Raw genomic sequence first — 17,267 nt, forward strand, 5'->3', positions numbered from 1 at the left:
GAACCCAGGGCCTTCCCACTGTGATATATCCCAACCCTTGCTTATTTTTGAGAGATGGTCTCACTAAATTTCTATGGTCTCACTAAATTTCTAAGTTACTCTGCCTGGAATCAAACTTACAATCCTCCCACCTCAGCCTTCCAGAGTGCTTGGATTACAGCCATACCCAGCTAAAAAGATAGTTTGTGGGATGCCACATCATGTCCCGGAGGTAGGCAGGAATCAACTCGAGTTTCCAGATTTGCTCCTGCATCCCAGAATTTAGAACAGCAAATTATTTTGTCATCTTGGGAAAATTACATTTCTTTCTAAGCAAACACCTGCAAGTTGTCAAAGGTCACACAAGTAAATGACAGAAAACGTATGTCTTATAAGGAAAATGCCGCAGTCACAAAACTGAGAAAACTTGGTAAGATCTGATGCAAGAGGCTTTACATTATTGTAGCCATAGTATGCCTTTAGCATTGAGAAAACAAGCTGGTTTGATAGAGAACAACTTGTATTTTTTGTATTTTTTTGGTAGCAGGAATCAAACTCAGGGCTTTGTGCTTGCCAGGTGGGCACTGTGCCACCAAGCTACATGCCAGGCCCTTGTAGGCATCTTTTAGCATTTATTATATAATTTTATCATCACAATATTAGGGCCCGATAGGGTACTTAGTCTCTGGTATAAGAATTCTGTATTTATTGGTCAGTGAAGAAAAAACTCACTATTTTGCAAATTTCAGAGAAAGTACATTTTCCAAATTATATGTATTGAGATCTTTGGTTCTTTTATATCAACAGGAGCAGTTGCCACAAACAGTATATATTTGAGGCTTCTGCTTCACTGTTACTTTCATCTAATAGTTTAACTCACTTTTCAGTATCTGAACATCTTGTCAAGGATCCTCAAAGACATGTTGAATGGGTCCTCTGGTCTTCTTGGGGACAGGATCCAACACGTCTCTGAGTCGACACAGTCACTTACAGAGCTCACAGTGCCTGGACTTCCCACAGCTCTTCAAACTGTTACAGGACTCAGCTGAGTCACAAGACACAGTTTATTAAAATCTTAATTTGTAGCTTAATCTCCTGTATTTTTGGACCTGTGGCTTAGTGCTCATATTTTTATTTTATTTATTTATTTTTTTGTTTTGTTTTTTGAGACAGGGTCTCACTGTGTAGTTGAAACTGAACTGGAACTCACTATGTAGCCCAGGTTGGTCTCGAACTCACAGCGATCCTCCTGCCTCAGCCTCCCAAGTGCTGGGATTACAGGCGTGAGCCACCATGCCCGGCCTTTTTTTTTTTTTTTAAATTTTAATTTTAATTTTTTGGTTTTTTGAGACAGGGTCTCACTGTGTAGTTGAAACTGGACTGGAACTCACTATGTAGCCCAGGTTGGTCTCGAAAAAGGAGGGGAAGTGCTGGGTCAAATGGAGTCTCTGGTTTTAGGGTTTTTGTTTGTTTGTTTGTTTGTTTTTTCCAGTTCTGGGGATCAAACTCGGGTCCTTGCGCTTGCAAGGCAGGCAACAGAACCACTGAGCTAAATCCCCAGCCCAGTGCTCATATTAATTTCTCCTCCTTGCCTCCTCCCTTTCTTCTTTCCTGTCCCCCGTTTCTTCTTTCTCTTCCATGCTGGCAGTTGAACCCAGGATCTCATCCACGTTAGGCAAGCTCTCTGCCACTGAGCTACATCTCTAACTTCTTCATAACATTTTTGTAGGGCTGTCATAACTAAGTACTTAAACCACAGATGCGATTTAAGCAACAGAGATTTATTTTCTCACAGCTTTGAAAGCTGCAAGTTCAAGGTCAGGATGTTGGCAGGTGTGGTCTCTCCTGAGGCCCACTCCTTAGCTCACAGATGGCCGCATTCTCACTGGGTCTCGTGGTCTTTGTGTGTACAGCTCTGACCTCATCTCCTCTTCTTATAAGGTCCCCAGTTATGTCGGAGTAGGGTCCATGCATATTACCCCGTTTTATCTTAATGAACCATACCTTTAGTTCAATACTGTCACAGCATTAAGAGGGTTAAGAGTAAAACATACAGGGCCAGGGATTTAGCTCAGTCGTTCTGGCTCCTGCTTCACAAGCATAAAGACCCAAGTTCGATCCCCAGTACCAAAACCAAAAAGTTCAACATATGAAAGGACATAATTCAGCTTATACCAATACTTATTCCCAGTTTCTCTATTTCTTTGACTAGCTCCACCTTTGGAGTGCATCTCTTTAAAGTGGCCAATAAAAAATCCCTTCAGCTCACCTCACTATTTTCTTTCCCTATGGAACAGTGTGCTTTGGGTATTGGGGGGGGGGTGCAAATGATGTTAGTTATCTATTCCATAACAATTCAAAGTCACATCTAGTGGCATAAGAGGAAATAAATGTATGGAGGGTCCATTCTCCCAGGGATGGGTAGGTAACAGGAGGTCTGCATTGGGTGTGGTGAATTGTGGGGGTATCTCATTGGACACCGTTTGAATATATTGATCTCTTCATAGCAGAAGACACCATGATGTAGTAGGAACATCCACCTGCCTTTAGTGCCCCCAAATGAAAGCTCTGAATTCTTTCTTCTTTTTTATTTTAAAATCTGATTTCCATAAAGAATTCGAGTCTCATTTACAGTAGTCAGGTACTACACTCCAAGTGAATAATAAGAAATAAACACGTTTCTGCTCCTTCAAAGATTTCCTTTGTACTTTCAAAGAGTTTAAGTTCCAGCAGCAGAACTTCCAGGCCTCCAGATGAGAGAGCCGAGCTGTGCATAAGGAAGTGTCTTCCAGGATCTTAAATCAGTGTTCCAAGTCCATTGCCTTTCCTCTTCTCCCGTGAAGATAGCCACTGTAGCCATTCTTTATGTAGGACCATGGGTGACGCAAAGTAAAAGGAACACAGGGAAGACATGTATACAAATAACTAACCCAAGACAGAAAGCAATGAGAAATTAACTTTTAGAGTTTGGAAGAAAAGGATTGTTTCCATTTGTGGAAGCAGAAAGGGTTGTGTACCATTTGAAGCCAGATTTGAAGGACAGGTGGAACTTGGGGAGAAGGCCATTATGGTCAGGAGAGCAGCATACTCAAGGTTTGCTGATGGCAGACTGAATGTCCACGTGTCCAATCTCAGTGACCAGGACACTGGTTAAGATGCAGTGGTGGTACCCCAGCCCCCACTTAGCACGTGGGAGCTAGCTCTCCTGGCTGGAGGAGTGGGGAAAGAATATCTTCCAGTCAGTATCTCAGTGCTCTCCCAAGCCTGACCCTTGCCACACACGACCCCAGGCCATTGTGCCCTTCAGTGATAAGAAGGAAGAGCACATTTTGTTTTAAACAGTAGTAAAATTCACCACTATTCTCCAGTGTGTTTTGATCACATTTGGAGAAGTGAAATTTCCCCTTTCTGTTTCCCCTGTTAGGAATAAATTTATGGCTGTTTATCTTGCATTGAAAACAGGATCTGCAAAGGGGACTATTAGTAAGGAAAGACACAGCCAGATTACACAGGGACTGGAAAATAATGCTAGAGAATTTCTACAAGATTCAGGAGCCACAAGAGGCATTCAAAGGAGTTCCAGTATTGAGTAGCAATTTTGTGGCACAGCCACGTAGGCTAACAGCTTGGCCTGGAAAGAACTCCGAAAGAAAGACCAAGCTTTTCCCTTCCACAAAAGGGTGAGGTAACTTAATGAAGCTAAAGGAGCGGTTTGACTGACTTTTGCTTCCTAGTTTTCAACTTTGAATTTTCATGTCCAGAGCTATTCTTTTATAGGGATACTTTTTTAAAAAGAGCATTAGATATCTAGATGGCCAATGATGTTTGTTTAGAGAGCATGTGCAGCGAGCTGTGGACTGGCTAGGGAGCTACATGGAGGAAGTCCATGCTCCAAGCAGAGGGTAACCCAAATCCTGCTCAGGACTGGGGAGAGGCCTGGACAGGTAAAGAGCAGGGGTGGGTGGGGGTGGGACCAAGACCTGCATCCTTAGGGTCTCAGATTGTGTGTGAGGGGCTTTGTGCTGGGGATTGAACCCAAGGCCTTATGAATGCTAGGCACACACTTTGCTGCTGAACTACCCCCAGCCCACCTAATTTTTAAAATGAACTTGAAGGAAGGCATATGAGGGTGGCTTTCTTAGTTGGAATAAAGAGCATTTGAGAACATTTACCTTGTTACCAGATGAACATAGGCACTTTGAAGCATGTGACAAATCTAATATTTGTTTGATGAACTATGGCTAAATCTGTTCTGCCTTTTGAACTAGAAGAAAATGGCAGCAGGAGGCACTAGCTTTGAAAAGACTGTTTGATTCGGTCTAGTTGATGGAGATAGTTGGTAGTGGCTTTTAATAAAGAGATAAGGCCAGGTTCTTGTTAAAAGTGTAATTCTGAAGGTTTGGGTTAGAGATCTCAGGAGACCTGGTCATCAGAATTGTACTTGAAACTACAGATTTTGGGTTCACACCATACATACTGAGCAGAATCATCATAGGCAGAGTTAGGACTGGTTGACATGATCCACAATTCTGAAATACTTTGTCAAAAGAAGTTTCTTTTCTAAATACAATCTAAATTTGCCGAGTCCTTCAGTTTTATACTCTTCCAGAGGGAGCCAAGTGCTTGCTTTGAGATTTAGTTTATTTGTGCTGGGCAAGCAGGCAGTTGAAGGGAAAAGGCACAGATCTCCCCAAGCTCACAGTCTTCGGGGACCTGTCATCAGCTGTTACTCAGGACAACATAAGAGGCTTCTACCAAGGTAGAGCCCAAGGAGGAAAAGTAGAGGCTGCCTTTCAGCTGGGAGGCTGAGTCTGTAAGAAAACAAAATGCCTGCAGGCTCAGCTGTTAAGGCCCACTTTGTCTCAAGTGAGTGAGAGAGTCACATCCTTGTTCTCCAGAGATGGAGTCTAATGGGCCACATGTAGGCACATAAAGCATTACGTGTTTTTCAGACTTACAGGTACTGTTCACCCAAAGAGATTTCTGTAAGGAAAGACTTTAGCAGTGTTGCTCTTAATCTAACTCAGCTTGGTCCCACCTCTGATTTAGTTTTCACAAAGTCCTTTGAATAGATAATAAAGGAGTATAGCAGAGACCCTGGCAAAGATGATTTTAAATCTAATGAGTGACTGTTCCCTCCACCCCAAAATTGATCCTTTTTTTTTTTTTCCAGAGGTGCAGAATATGGACCTCAGATTCTTGTGCTTTTTACCAGTGTGTGATGGGTGTATGACACTCTTCTGTTAGGTGGAGGACGTGCCTGTGTATCTGGACTAAACATTTCACATAAGAAACCCTACGCATTGTTGCATCAAGGAGCTGATATATTCTAGGTGAATGGATATGAGCACGGGCAGAAGTTCAGTCCTTGCCTTTAAAGATATGGCTGGTCCATAGGTACATTGATCCCAGCACAGAGGTAGGCTGAGATGCAAGGATTGCAAGTTAGAGTCCTGCCGGGGCAATTTAGCAAGACCTTGCCTCAGAATAAAAAAAACAAAGAGTTGAGGTTGTAGCTCAGTAGTAGAGTACCCCTGAGTTCAATCCCCAGTACCACAAGAAGAAAAGAAAAGAAAGAAACTAAATGAGATAATAAAAACCAGGTCACTAAAACAAATGAAAAAAGCAAATGGCCAAACAAGAAGTGTCTAAGTATCTGCTAAAGCATTTAAGGGATGTTTTCCATATTCCCTTATTTGCTTTCAAAAGCAAACTCCCAACTCTAGTCCTTGGCTCTTGTCCCCTTTGTTGGTCCCCTGCAGGAGGGCATCAGGGAGCACAGCCACTCAGTGGACAGCCACCGAGTGTCTCCCCGGTCAGGGTGGTGGCTAGTGATGGTCACCCTGCCCAAATCCAAACATGTGTCGACAGAAGAGCAGCGATCTCCTCCCACACCTCTGTGTGGCAGTTGTCCTTATTTATTGGCGCTTGCTGTGAGCATATCCAGATCACACCACAAAAGCCAGCTCTGTGCTTCCAGCCTTTACAAGCCCAGCATCTCCCGCTTCTGTGTGTTGTTGTGACCCCCAACATCTCAGAGTCAGTAGCCTCAAGCAGTTTGGTTCAAAAAATGCAAAAAAAACATCATTCAGAGGTGAATGAGCAAGAGTGGAGACTGGGGGAGGAGGAGAATCAGTTGTGTTGTATCCAAGTTGATGGGCTTTTTTCTTTTTATTGAGTTTATTGGTACAATCTAGGTATACAATACAGTTACATTCATCATTGGGATTCTGTACCTTTACATAGTAGGTCTTGATTCTCATTTTTTTCCCCTTGTCCCTTCCCTCCCTTCACCCCCTCCTCCCCTCCCCATTTACAAACACTTTATTTCCGGGGAAAGGTAATAAGGGAGAGGAAAACAATATGAGAAACCAAGTTGATGTTTTTACAGAGCATATTATTGTGAAGTTTTGTTCACGAAGTTTGATGAATTCTATGTTGGATGCAGAAGGCAGTTCATATATTAAATACAGCTTTGGAATCAGTTTTATTATCACCAGGCTCTGTGGCTATGAGTGAGCCACCTACCTTCTCTGAGTCCTGATTACTACTTTGACCAGGTTGAAAGGCAGAGGCTCTGTGAGCTTTATTCCTCTGGCATGTTGGGCCGGGGACCTCTCTGGGACTGTAACTGCAGGCATAGTTGGCCACCTTGGAGAGGAAGACAGAGGGATTTACTACAGAAGTGTCTTCCATTCTACCCTTGGAATCTTGAATTGTCCTCAGTTTAAAATACATCCTTAGTTTGTGTTGGTGTTTGGAGAGACTCTATACATTTCATCCTGAATGGTGAGACTTATGCTTTTTCTTTTCTCCCCCACTGGAGAATTGCTATTGAAAGATTATTGAGAAAATTATTAAGTGATAATCAATCCGCCAGAGTGTTTGCACTGGCTGGTCACTGAGGAGAACACATTTGCTTCTAATTCAAACCATTTATTCACAGATATGAACCTGTCTGACCAGAAGGAGATGAAAAAATATTGCCAGGCTTGTTAGTCTCAAAATTTCTGCAAATCCTAACTGCAGGTCAGTTTTTCCTTGAAACTGGCAACTGTTATTTCTCAGATATATTTTGAGATATGAAAATAAAATATTCATTTATGCCTGTTCCCTATATATCCTCAGGGAGATGGTCCAGTGAGCTCCAGGTTGCTTTTAGAAGAATAGGAAGACGTGGGATCCCAATGCTCCAGAAAGAGCCTCATTTTTTTATGCTATTTTATATTTAAATCATTAGTGTATTTACTGCTTAAAAATAAAAAAACCAAACAGAACCAGTAATGAAATGTTTATGAGAAATTGCCACAGCGATTGCTGCATATTTTATAGCAAAGTGTTACAGTGTTCCTTCTATTGAGAAAAGTAGAACCTATTTGGGGTTGGGATGATCAAACCCAGATGCTTTCCTAAAATTATATTTTCAGTGCATTTATATGTCTGTTACAAAGTGTGCTACGTGCTAAAAATATCTTCCTTTGTAGGCCAAGGGGAATTTCAAACCGCATTGAGGGATACATATATCAGATGGTTTTTCTTAAGTGCGTTAAGGGCATCCTGGTTGTTATTAGACCTGACTTTATAATATGACATTATTTATGCCAAAAAGCTTCACAATTCAATTCTTCTTTAATTTCAGCAACTTTATTGGCATGAAAACGCAGGGAAGGGAGGCCAAAGTCAGTACATCAGAATTTAGGACTAAGACTTCAGGGCAACAGTGGTAATCGGATTCGGCTGGAGATAAGTCTTCTGTCCTCGTGGTCTGTTTCCTCGGGTAGGGAAGTTCCCCACCACGTCAGGCAGGTTTTCCTGCCTTTTTCCAAGTGCTTCATCTCATTTTTCTCCCCCCGCCACCGGCTTCCTTTGTCCTGGTGGCACATGCTGTCTCTTTTCGTGTCTATGAGCCAAGCAAAAAGACAGTTCCCTTGACAACTCTTCTTGATTGTATTTATCACAAAGCCCATTCCTCCAAAATTCTCAGTGGTCTTTTCTCCTCAAATTGTAACTCTTAGTCACCATCACTGCTTTTGTAACTTAAAGACATCTGCCTGCATTTTGTATAAATGTTTGGACTCTATAAGGAATTGTACTTTTTAATCTTTCTCCCCTCCCTTCCCAGTATATTATAGTATTATCCCATTTTACATCTTAGGACCCAGAATGGAAGAAATAAATTACTGTTTCATTGAGTAGACCCCAAGTAAAGTCCTCTATCCAGCATAGTTATTGACGTCTCCTAGGCACGATCTATGAGGTAAACATTGTTATACCTATTTTATAGATGAGGAAACTGGAAACCAAACTTGTCTGACTTAGAAGCCTATGTTAGTTATTACACTGGCTTTAAATATATGTAGCTTTCATTAGGATTTCAGATGTTTTTGCATTCAACACCTGGTCGTGCTGGTACGTTCAGAGAGCAATGTGAGAAATATCAAATTTCATTTTATGATATTCTTGGAACAACAGTTGACTTATTATTTTGAGTGGTCAGAACCAGAGATGGAATTATTAAGTCTCCTTGGTCAGGCATATGCTAAAGAGCACTCATGTTCCCTCCCAAGTCCTTGGAAGGGACAGGTGCCTGCATGCGGGGACTCAGATGGGACAGACAGATGGGACATTACCTCCGCAGGCTCTGTCCCAGGAAACGGACTTGGTGTGGTTCAGGTCAGTCTTTTATGATGATGTCACAGCTCAGTTATTTTGAGACCTTTGAAAGTTTACTTAGGTTCAAAATAGCAGACAGGCTTTTGTCTCTGAGGGGAAGGAAGAAAGGAGTTACTGTTCTACTTTGAGCCCTTGCTCTCGGCTCCACCTCATTTGGGCCTCAGCACAGCATCATCTCTATCACATTGGCTCAGACAGGTTGTGCGACCTGTGTGCCCAGGGCTGTGTGGCTTCTCCGTGGCAAAGACAAAGGGCGCCTAGGTCCAGGTTCTCAATGGTGTTATTTCCCATTCCACCAGGTTTTTATAGTGATTCAGGGAAGCTGCCTTTGCGGGACCTCACTTAAAACAGCAACAGCATATTTTGCAAAATGTTAGCCTGATTCCTTATGACCCTGAGCCTCAGAGAGCAAGGCGGCAAAGATCTATGACACTCACAGACAAGGCAAAGACAGAACAGACTGTAACTGTGGGTACTATAAATTAAAATCCATAATTATAAAAGCAAGGCTGGAGACTGTAGCTCAGTAGTAGAGCACTTACCTAGCATATGCAAAGGCCTGGGTTCAGTCTCCAGCACTGAAAACAAAACGACTAGAACATCGTCAAGCTTAGTAGAATGGAACTACCTAATATGAACAGAGATATAAACTAAGTGATGGCTGCTTAAATCTTGGCTATTAGGAGGAATTTACGATAAGTTTAATAGAGCTCTCATGTTCTTTGCAGTTCTTTTCCACCTATCATACTGGGCAGCACAAAAGCTGTCTCATGTGCAGAACGGTTGGGTTTATCCTTAGTAGAAAGAAGTTATGTTCGGTATCTAAAGAACAATGAGCGTTTGCTGCTTGGCTGATCAATGCTGGATCAAGTTCACATTCCCTAGCCCCACTCTCCCACCTACACACACAGGGCACGGAAGCAGCACAGAGGGAGGGAGGTTGGGTCCTTTTCTCACACCGAGAGACGTGAGCTCAGGCTGCCCTAATATGGACACAGCTGGGCCTGGGTAGTGTTAAACATTGATTTAATCCGCTGCTGGAAAAAAACATACTAGGAAAAGTAAAAGAGATTAGCAGCCAATTAATTCTGGGCCCTTCCCGTAGCTTTCCTGGAATACTTCCTTGTATGGAGATAAACGTTGGTGAACACATATTCTGGAAAATGGTTTCTCGGGACAGTCACCCCACCGCCACAGTGTGGTGGATTTTACTTTCCTCTGTGTGTGTTCATGCCCATGCGTGTATGTGTGTGTGAGATTTTACTTCTCCACTGAGAGTATAATTGAGGCCCATCCTTCTTGTTTGCAAATTGTAACTTCCTTGGGTTCTTTTTGGAGAACAAATGACAATCCAGTCTGAATTGAAAGCCTTAAAAAATGCCACAGTCTCTACCTGCATCCTCTCCTTCAAAGGCATCACAGAGTAAGCCATGTCCATACATACATCTTTCAGGTACCACACCTATGCCATCTCAGGAAATGATGGCAAGGCCCCTAGACATGAGGGTTTGTTTTCAGGCTCGTAAAATATCAACATATGATATGTTTGTGTGTTTAGTTAGCAATTAACATCTTTTGAAAGGCATTTGTCAGAATTATTTTCCTAATAGCATCCATGCACATGTATGTCTTTTCTAAATAAAGGAGCCCATTTGGTCAGAGCAGGCTGTCCAAAACTCAAGAAAACTAGCATGGATTTCATCATGAATGGAACAGTACCTTTTGCACACTGCCAAGGGTCTTTTCTGTTCCCTAATTTTAGCTGGCAGTCCTTCATAAGCAAAGTGCTTATTTCAAGAAATAGGGTGGCAGCTGTCACCTTTTTTAGCACTTTGGAAGCACTGTCTTCACCTTGACATCTCTGCTGGTCAGCACTAAGAACATTTCCCTTGAGGACAAGTATCTAAGGCAGTGGCAGCCAGCCGTCTGCTTTCATTGAAAGCTCTGAAAGGTTCACCATCACGGCTCTAAGGTCTTTCCACCCCGGATCCTGAACTGTGTTAACCATGAACCTAGAAAAAACACTCTGAAAAGTCAACTATCCACTCATTCATTCTTGCTTTCCTTCTGGGAATAGTGTTGAAAATTTATTACTTATTTTTAAGTGTTTTAATGTGTAGACTTAATTTGCCATGCCCCAAAGTTTATTTCTGAGTATAAGCTGTGGGAAATGTTACCTGGGTCTGTGCAACAGCCCATCTTGCCCAGCACTGTGTCTGCCATTTCCCCAAAGATTCTTACTGTTACAGACCACAGGCTGTGGTCATCCTTTGTGCCTGTGGCCTTGAAAGGTATATATCTCCCAAAAATCTAGAACTCCTGTATAATTATCTACTAGAGATGAGAATTATTAAGACACTCTAGATCAGTGGTTCTCAATGCTGGCTGCACATCAGAATTGGGAGGGAACTTAAAGATGGTTGGTGCCTGGGTCATTCTCTCAGATACGTGGATCTAGGTGGTGACCTGGGCATTGGGATTTGTAATCACTACCCACTCCACACACACACAGCGATTCTAATAAGCTGTCAAGGTGGGACCCGCAGATCTAAAGAAACCCTTATGTAATTTATATTTCACCCGTGAAAGCTCTTTAAGGTTATAGTGTCCACGAATGCCAAAGTCCTATAAAGAGTAACAGTCATACAGATGGCGAAAAGGACATACTACTTTCTAGAATGTATCTTTCAGTGGACTTCCGTGGTATGAGATTATATTTTGAGAGCTCTGTTTTGATCTGAGGTTGCCCTGATCCATAGAATAAACAAGTACTTCAAAGTGACATGGTCGCACCAGCTGCTCTGTCAGCTCTCATGCTGGATGTAGAGCACTGAATTTCCAACCAGGAGGTAGAAGGCAAACGAGATGAAGTACCGAAGGCACGAACCCTCCCAACCTAAAGTTTCTCCACCCTTGCAGGAGACTGTATGAGGGAGAGGCAGTCATCGTCCGTAGGTGGAGACACTCTGTAAACTGTCCGCTTCTGCACAAGACCTGGCCGTGCCTATTCTCCCTACCAGTTCAAGGGTTCTGGGGTCTCTGATATGTAGAGCGCTTCAGCATTAGTTTCGTATTAAAGTCATCTCTCTCCAGTTTCTAGTAATGTTGAATTGCTTCTCGATTCTAATAGTTTAGAACTCAGTGAATAGCAACTGCTTCCTGTCTGAAGTACATTATGTGTCATTTGATCTTCACAACTACATGTGAAAGGAGGCTTAGAGAGGTCAAACAGCTAATATAGATCCAAAATCCAGCAAGCCATTCATGCGTTCCTTCCACTACCCCGTTATGCCTTGTCCTGAGAGTCTCTGGAGATCAGCAGCAGTGTCCCACTACTCTGGTGTTCACAGTCTGGTGCTTTGGTTTGTAGCAGGGACTCAGTATGTTTGTTAAATGTGAATAATCTTTGCGTGGGTCTAATTTACATCGTTCTTTCTGCAATCTAAGTCCTTTTCCTCTGGTTTTGATATCAAAAGAGATATAATATCTGGCTGATAAACATTTTTAAACTAGCCCTGTGATGTTTATGTTATATTTACTTTAGTTTTTTAAATAGTTCTCTTCCTTGAATTTTATAGAGTATGATCATTATGGCTTAAGTTCCACAGTTTACTTCCAAATACTGATAATAGAAACTTTGGAATGATAAAATTTTTCTGCACCCCCCCCATCTTCCTTCCAAAGGAAAAAAGGAAATCAAAGAAAAAATAAACCCAGAATACTTTATTCAGATCGCTCCTTGTCAAAAAAGGGCAGCTTGCAAAGCAAATAAATATAGCACGATAGAAGTACATTAAAATAAGAAAAACGGATCCATGTAAAAGTAATGGTAGGAAATAAGATGGGGACAGGAATTAAATTAACCCTACGATAGGCCTGACCTGAAGTTCTATCCTGGCTAAAGTGGGGTCCTATAGCTCAAAGCTTTGTATGGTAGGGAAAAAGATAAATTGCAGTACTGATAAGATAGAACAAACCAGTTACCTTAATCTTATTCCTGATGCTGATACCAGGGAGGAGGTTTCCTGTGGGCCCTCAGAGAAAACTACTATCTAATACTACCCTCTAAACCATTCCTGTGGTAAACATTGCAATGGATTTTATGGGGCTGTTTCTCACAATGCATCTCAATAAAGGTTGATGGCTTCTTACTAGAATTTAGTGTGATGAGAGGACTTTCACAGACTACCCAAAAGATGAAGTCCAGGGCCAGCTTTATGGTGGTCTGGCTTAAACCACAGATGGATTTTATAGTATCCAGGAAAGGTGCTTGGGCAGCAGATGAATCTGTGAACATCCCGAAACGTGTCTGTGTGCTGATGTGTGCCATAGCTATTCCTTTTTTTAAGGGAGATGATAGCTCCATTAACTTAGAGAGGTCAAGAAATGGGAGACCTTTGGGGATATAGCTCAGTGGTAGAATGCATGCCTAATACGTTGAGGTTCAATCCTCAAAACTGCATAAAAAGAAAGGTAAGAACTGAACTGAGGATTTTGAATGTTTTTCACTCACCTTTGAGCAACAGTGAGATCAGAATGGTGGTTACAGAGAGGAAGAAGTTCTGTGAGTTCCCTGCAGAGCAATAAACTTCTACAGTCAGCTAAGCCAAGCATGGGATTGATTTCCTTTTTGGAAAAATGTGCTATATAAGGACTTCCACTAAGAGGTCTGTTTGGCATGGCCAGACCACTTCAGAAAAAAACTAGGGCTTCGTTCTAACACTGAGACACCATGGGCAGTAATTCAAATTGTATATAATTTTTCTAAAATAAAAAAGCTGACATAAAAGCATATTACATTTTTAAAACAATAGAACAAAATTTAAAGGCATAAACATTTGATTTATTCCTAACCTTTACTTGCTATACTACAGTTTATTCTTACCTTGATTTTATTTCCAGACCTGTGTGGACTTCTGTTTTTTTGTTCATCCTGAATATAGGTTGGCAGTAGAGCCTTTCTGAAACCAAATGAAGCTTCTGGAACCCTCTACCTTGTTTGGTACTCAAGAGGTCCTTCGCCTTCTCACAGTGGATAGTTTTCCCTCTGCTTTGCCCAGGGGAGTGTAATTTGCCATCTGAGGCTGTTTGGGATAATGGAAGGGCTCCTGTTGTTTGCCTGGAGGCCTTCCAGTTGACTGGGAAGGCACACTTTCATTCCTCTGAGTCGCACCTCATTCAAAAAGAAGCTGGGAGAAAGGGCTGCGCACGCACACACGCAGGCACGCATGCACGCACGCACACACACAATAGGAAACTGATACTACTGTCTTTTACAGGGAAATAACTAACTTCTTTCACTAACAATATGGATCCACAGAAGAAAACCGAAAAACATTTTTTCTCCTAATCTCCAGCTAATAAGCAATGCCTTTATTTTAAAAACAGCCTCTGAAATTGTCTTTAGCTTTTATAAATTGCCTCGACAAGAAAGTTTCTTAGGACAACTTCCTTTCTTAACTTGCCTACTAGCTGAAGCATTTTAAAAGATATAATTCAAATAGAAAACATCTGCTTTTTCAAGATAGCTTTAAAGTACTTTCACCACATTCTGAAAGATAGTTATTAAAATATCTATCCTTGCCTACAGGATTCCAGTTTTTTTAAAAAACTGTCTTTCTCCAATTTCTCCAAAGTTCTCTATTCTCATTGGTGTAAACCTCTGAAGAAAGGGAGATTTAGATACATAACAGGAAAAATCCATTTAGGTTGTGTTGAACACACATACAAAATTAATATTGTTTTCCAGCATCACATAACACATTAATCTTTCATTCTTGATTAAACTCAGCTCCTACCACCATTTTGGATACATACATTTTTAGTGATTAATACAAAGAACCTTTCTCATTCCTATTTTTCTTTCCTTTTTTTTTTTTTGGTACCAGGGATTGAACTCAGGTCCTTGTGCTTGCCAGACAGGTAGCGGAACCACTGAGCTAAATCCCCAGCCCCTTTTTATTTATTAAAGACATTTTAGAACTACTCTGACAATGGAAGTGATGTCTCTCTTTTAAAAAATGAGATTCTGCACTCTTTGCAAATTAAGACATTTTAGCAGTGAAACAAAGTTAATCAGAAAAATCTTAATCTTAAGATTCCTCCCCCTTGAAGTTTTATGTGCCATTCATTCATTCCTTTGTACCTCCATTCGCTTACCATATTTATTGAGCATCTGCTACGTGCAAGGCAGTGTTTTTAGTGACTGGACAAAAGTCAAGAACAAAAGAGAATCTCTTTTTTCTTAGAGCATAAAGTCCAGTTAAGGGAGATAAACATTCTAACTTAGTAAAAATAGCTGCAGTAATCATATAAGTGATCCCTAATGTAAGCTATGGACTTTTTGATAATAGTATATCAACACTGGTTCTTCCCTTGTAGCTAATATACCCTCTACTTCCTCAAAATTACACCAAGTACAGGATGTTAATAATAGGGAGACCTGTGGGAGTGAGGGGTATGGGAAGCCTGTACTTTCTGCTCGGTTTTTCTATGAGCTTAATACTGCTCTAAAAATGAACGCCTCTCAAAAAAAAAATTTAAAAATTTTAAATAGGTGTATAGGATAATCACCTGAGGGAATATAAACAGGATCCTATTAGAGGAGTCATGGGGTGACATAATTTGGACTGGAGAGTGAAGAAAGATCTTTTAGAAGTGTTGCTTAGTGCTAGAAATAGAGGCCAAGTAAGCTCTAGCCAGGCATAGCGTTCTCAGGAAGGGAAAGTGGTATCATTGGTATTGCCTTTGGAAACACTACTCTGGCTTCTCTGTGGCCGTGGCAAGTTGATTGTTGAGGGCTGAGAGGACAGACAAGGGGACACATTGGGAAGTACTTAGAATAGACTACAGAGAAGAGCAGAGTGGCAATGACACTGTTCCCTATGTGCAGCATATGGCTCTTCGTGAGCTCCATGCTAGGAGAAAGGGGACCTTACCTCCCCCAGGGCAAGGTGGCAGGGTAGTTGCTGGTCTCAGTTCCCATGAACTTTCCAGTGGCTCTCAGAATTAAGACGTACAGAATTAAGAAGTGTGCGTGTGTGTGTGTGTGTGTGTATGTGTGTGTGTTTGAGACTACAACCAGATGAAAGTTATAAAGGGGAAAAAAAGCCTTTAGATACTAACCATCCATAACTTGTGATTTTCATAGAAGTCATAAGATTTAATTGGCAATAGTTATCTTTACTCTTCTGTTACTAGGTTTTTGGGATGTATTTCAGATTTTGTTCCTTCTAAAACTATAGATTGAAAAATTATTGCAAGTCAACAAAGAGTATCCTTAAGAAAGGTCCATTTAAGCAAGGCACTGGTTTAGTGCATCAGTATCGAATGGTTTGTATCAGAGTTCCAGGGGCAGTGAACTCCAAGGAAAAAAATTCTACTGGGTAGAAGGAAGTGTCTGCCAGGATAGATTTCTATTGATTCTGGCACTGTTATTAGTAACATGGAAGCTTGAATAGTTCAAAGTTCTCCTTCCATTTAATTTAAAATTAAACATCTCTGCATAATGCACTTCATCATTTGTAATTTTTAAAAATCTGCGTATGTGTATATGCAACCAGGATTAACAAAGCATTATTTCCTTTATGGTAGAAAATTGTAAGTGATGGTTGTACATATATACAAGATTAGTTATGTTGAAAAATCTTTAGGAAACGAGTATGATTCACAGCACTTTGTTACTGATACAAAATGGTTAATATATCTATTTTATTTCTCTCTAGAGCTAGATTTTGTGTGTTCCTAGAAACACAAAGAATCCCCTACTTGAACAGATCTGCTGTATATGTTAGGAAATGGACACACTTCGTTAATGCACATTTAAGTAGTCTCCTTACAAATATGGAATAAAGGGATTCAATAAAGTTTTCCATTCTGATGTCTCCATTAAGAAGCTAGTCTTTGTGTAAACTACTCCATGGCAGTTACTTCTATTTAAAGTAGTGAGTTGGATCTTGGCTTTGATCTAAACCTTTTGATCTTGAAAGAAAAATAGAGAAGCAATAAAAAGAGAGCAAGGCAGATTTTCTTTAAAGAAATGCGATAAAGTTAAAGGGATGGTCAAAATCAGTAGTATGAGTAGGAGCACTCTCCTCCCCAGTCTTGCAGTCTCTTCACCACCTTCTGATGCGGAGAGGGGGAAGCCTTTCGGAGTTGGAGTAAGGGGAAATTTGGGGGTAGCGCGCGATCTTATACATTAAGTAGTAACCATCTCCCTAACGATGCAAACAGACTGCTCCTCTTGCAGTTCTACCCTGTGGCTCTGGATGCTGGAGACAGTGAAGGGCTGCCTGTCTGCACCGGGTTTTGATGCACCCCGGCCCTTCTCCGGGAGATTCTATTCCTGTTCCCGGTGCCGTGCCTGGGGGCAACCCAGGAGGGAGGCTCCTTTCCCTGGGGCCTGTGGAGACCTGGGGCCCCGGGACCTTGGACTGCGAACGCTCACCCGCGAGGCCTTACGTGGGCGGCAGCGCGGGAACAGGTGCTGCACGCACAGGACGGGAGGGGAGGAGGGAGGTTTGCAAGACGGAATCCCACGCCAGCCTAGGGCCGGGGGCTCTGTGCCTGTACCTTTAAGGAGGCCCCGCCCCCGCCCCCGCCCCCGCGCCGAGGTG

The 17,267-nt window shown here is 41.7% G+C and overlaps 1 protein-coding gene across 4 annotated transcripts in view; it reads left to right on the plus strand.

The window, feature by feature from the left end:
- The window catches only part of Aopep (aminopeptidase O (putative)), a 349,371-nt gene that overhangs the window by 255,144 nt on the left and 76,960 nt on the right, over nt 1-17,267 (plus strand). For 3 of the 4 annotated variants that reach the window (XR_782535.2, XR_782536.2, XR_004514518.1), the window contains 2 exons: nt 6,926-7,008; nt 7,108-7,245. Coding sequence is in view for 1 of the 4 variants with exons in the window: in XM_010636136.3 (XP_010634438.1) it covers nt 5,454-5,482; nt 5,785-5,800; nt 8,851-8,862 (57 nt within the window). In the remaining 3 variants the exon portion in view is untranslated. Of the gene's footprint in view, nt 1-5,453; nt 5,483-5,784; nt 5,801-6,925; nt 7,009-7,107; nt 7,246-8,850; nt 8,863-17,267 lie in introns of those variants that run through there. The other variant, XM_010636136.3, reaches the window with a different exon arrangement.

This window comes from Fukomys damarensis, unplaced genomic scaffold, assembly GCF_012274545.1.
Source record: "Fukomys damarensis isolate Sample0158 unplaced genomic scaffold, DMR_v1.0_HiC HiC_scaffold_27, whole genome shotgun sequence".
NCBI lineage: Eukaryota > Metazoa > Chordata > Mammalia > Rodentia > Bathyergidae > Fukomys > Fukomys damarensis.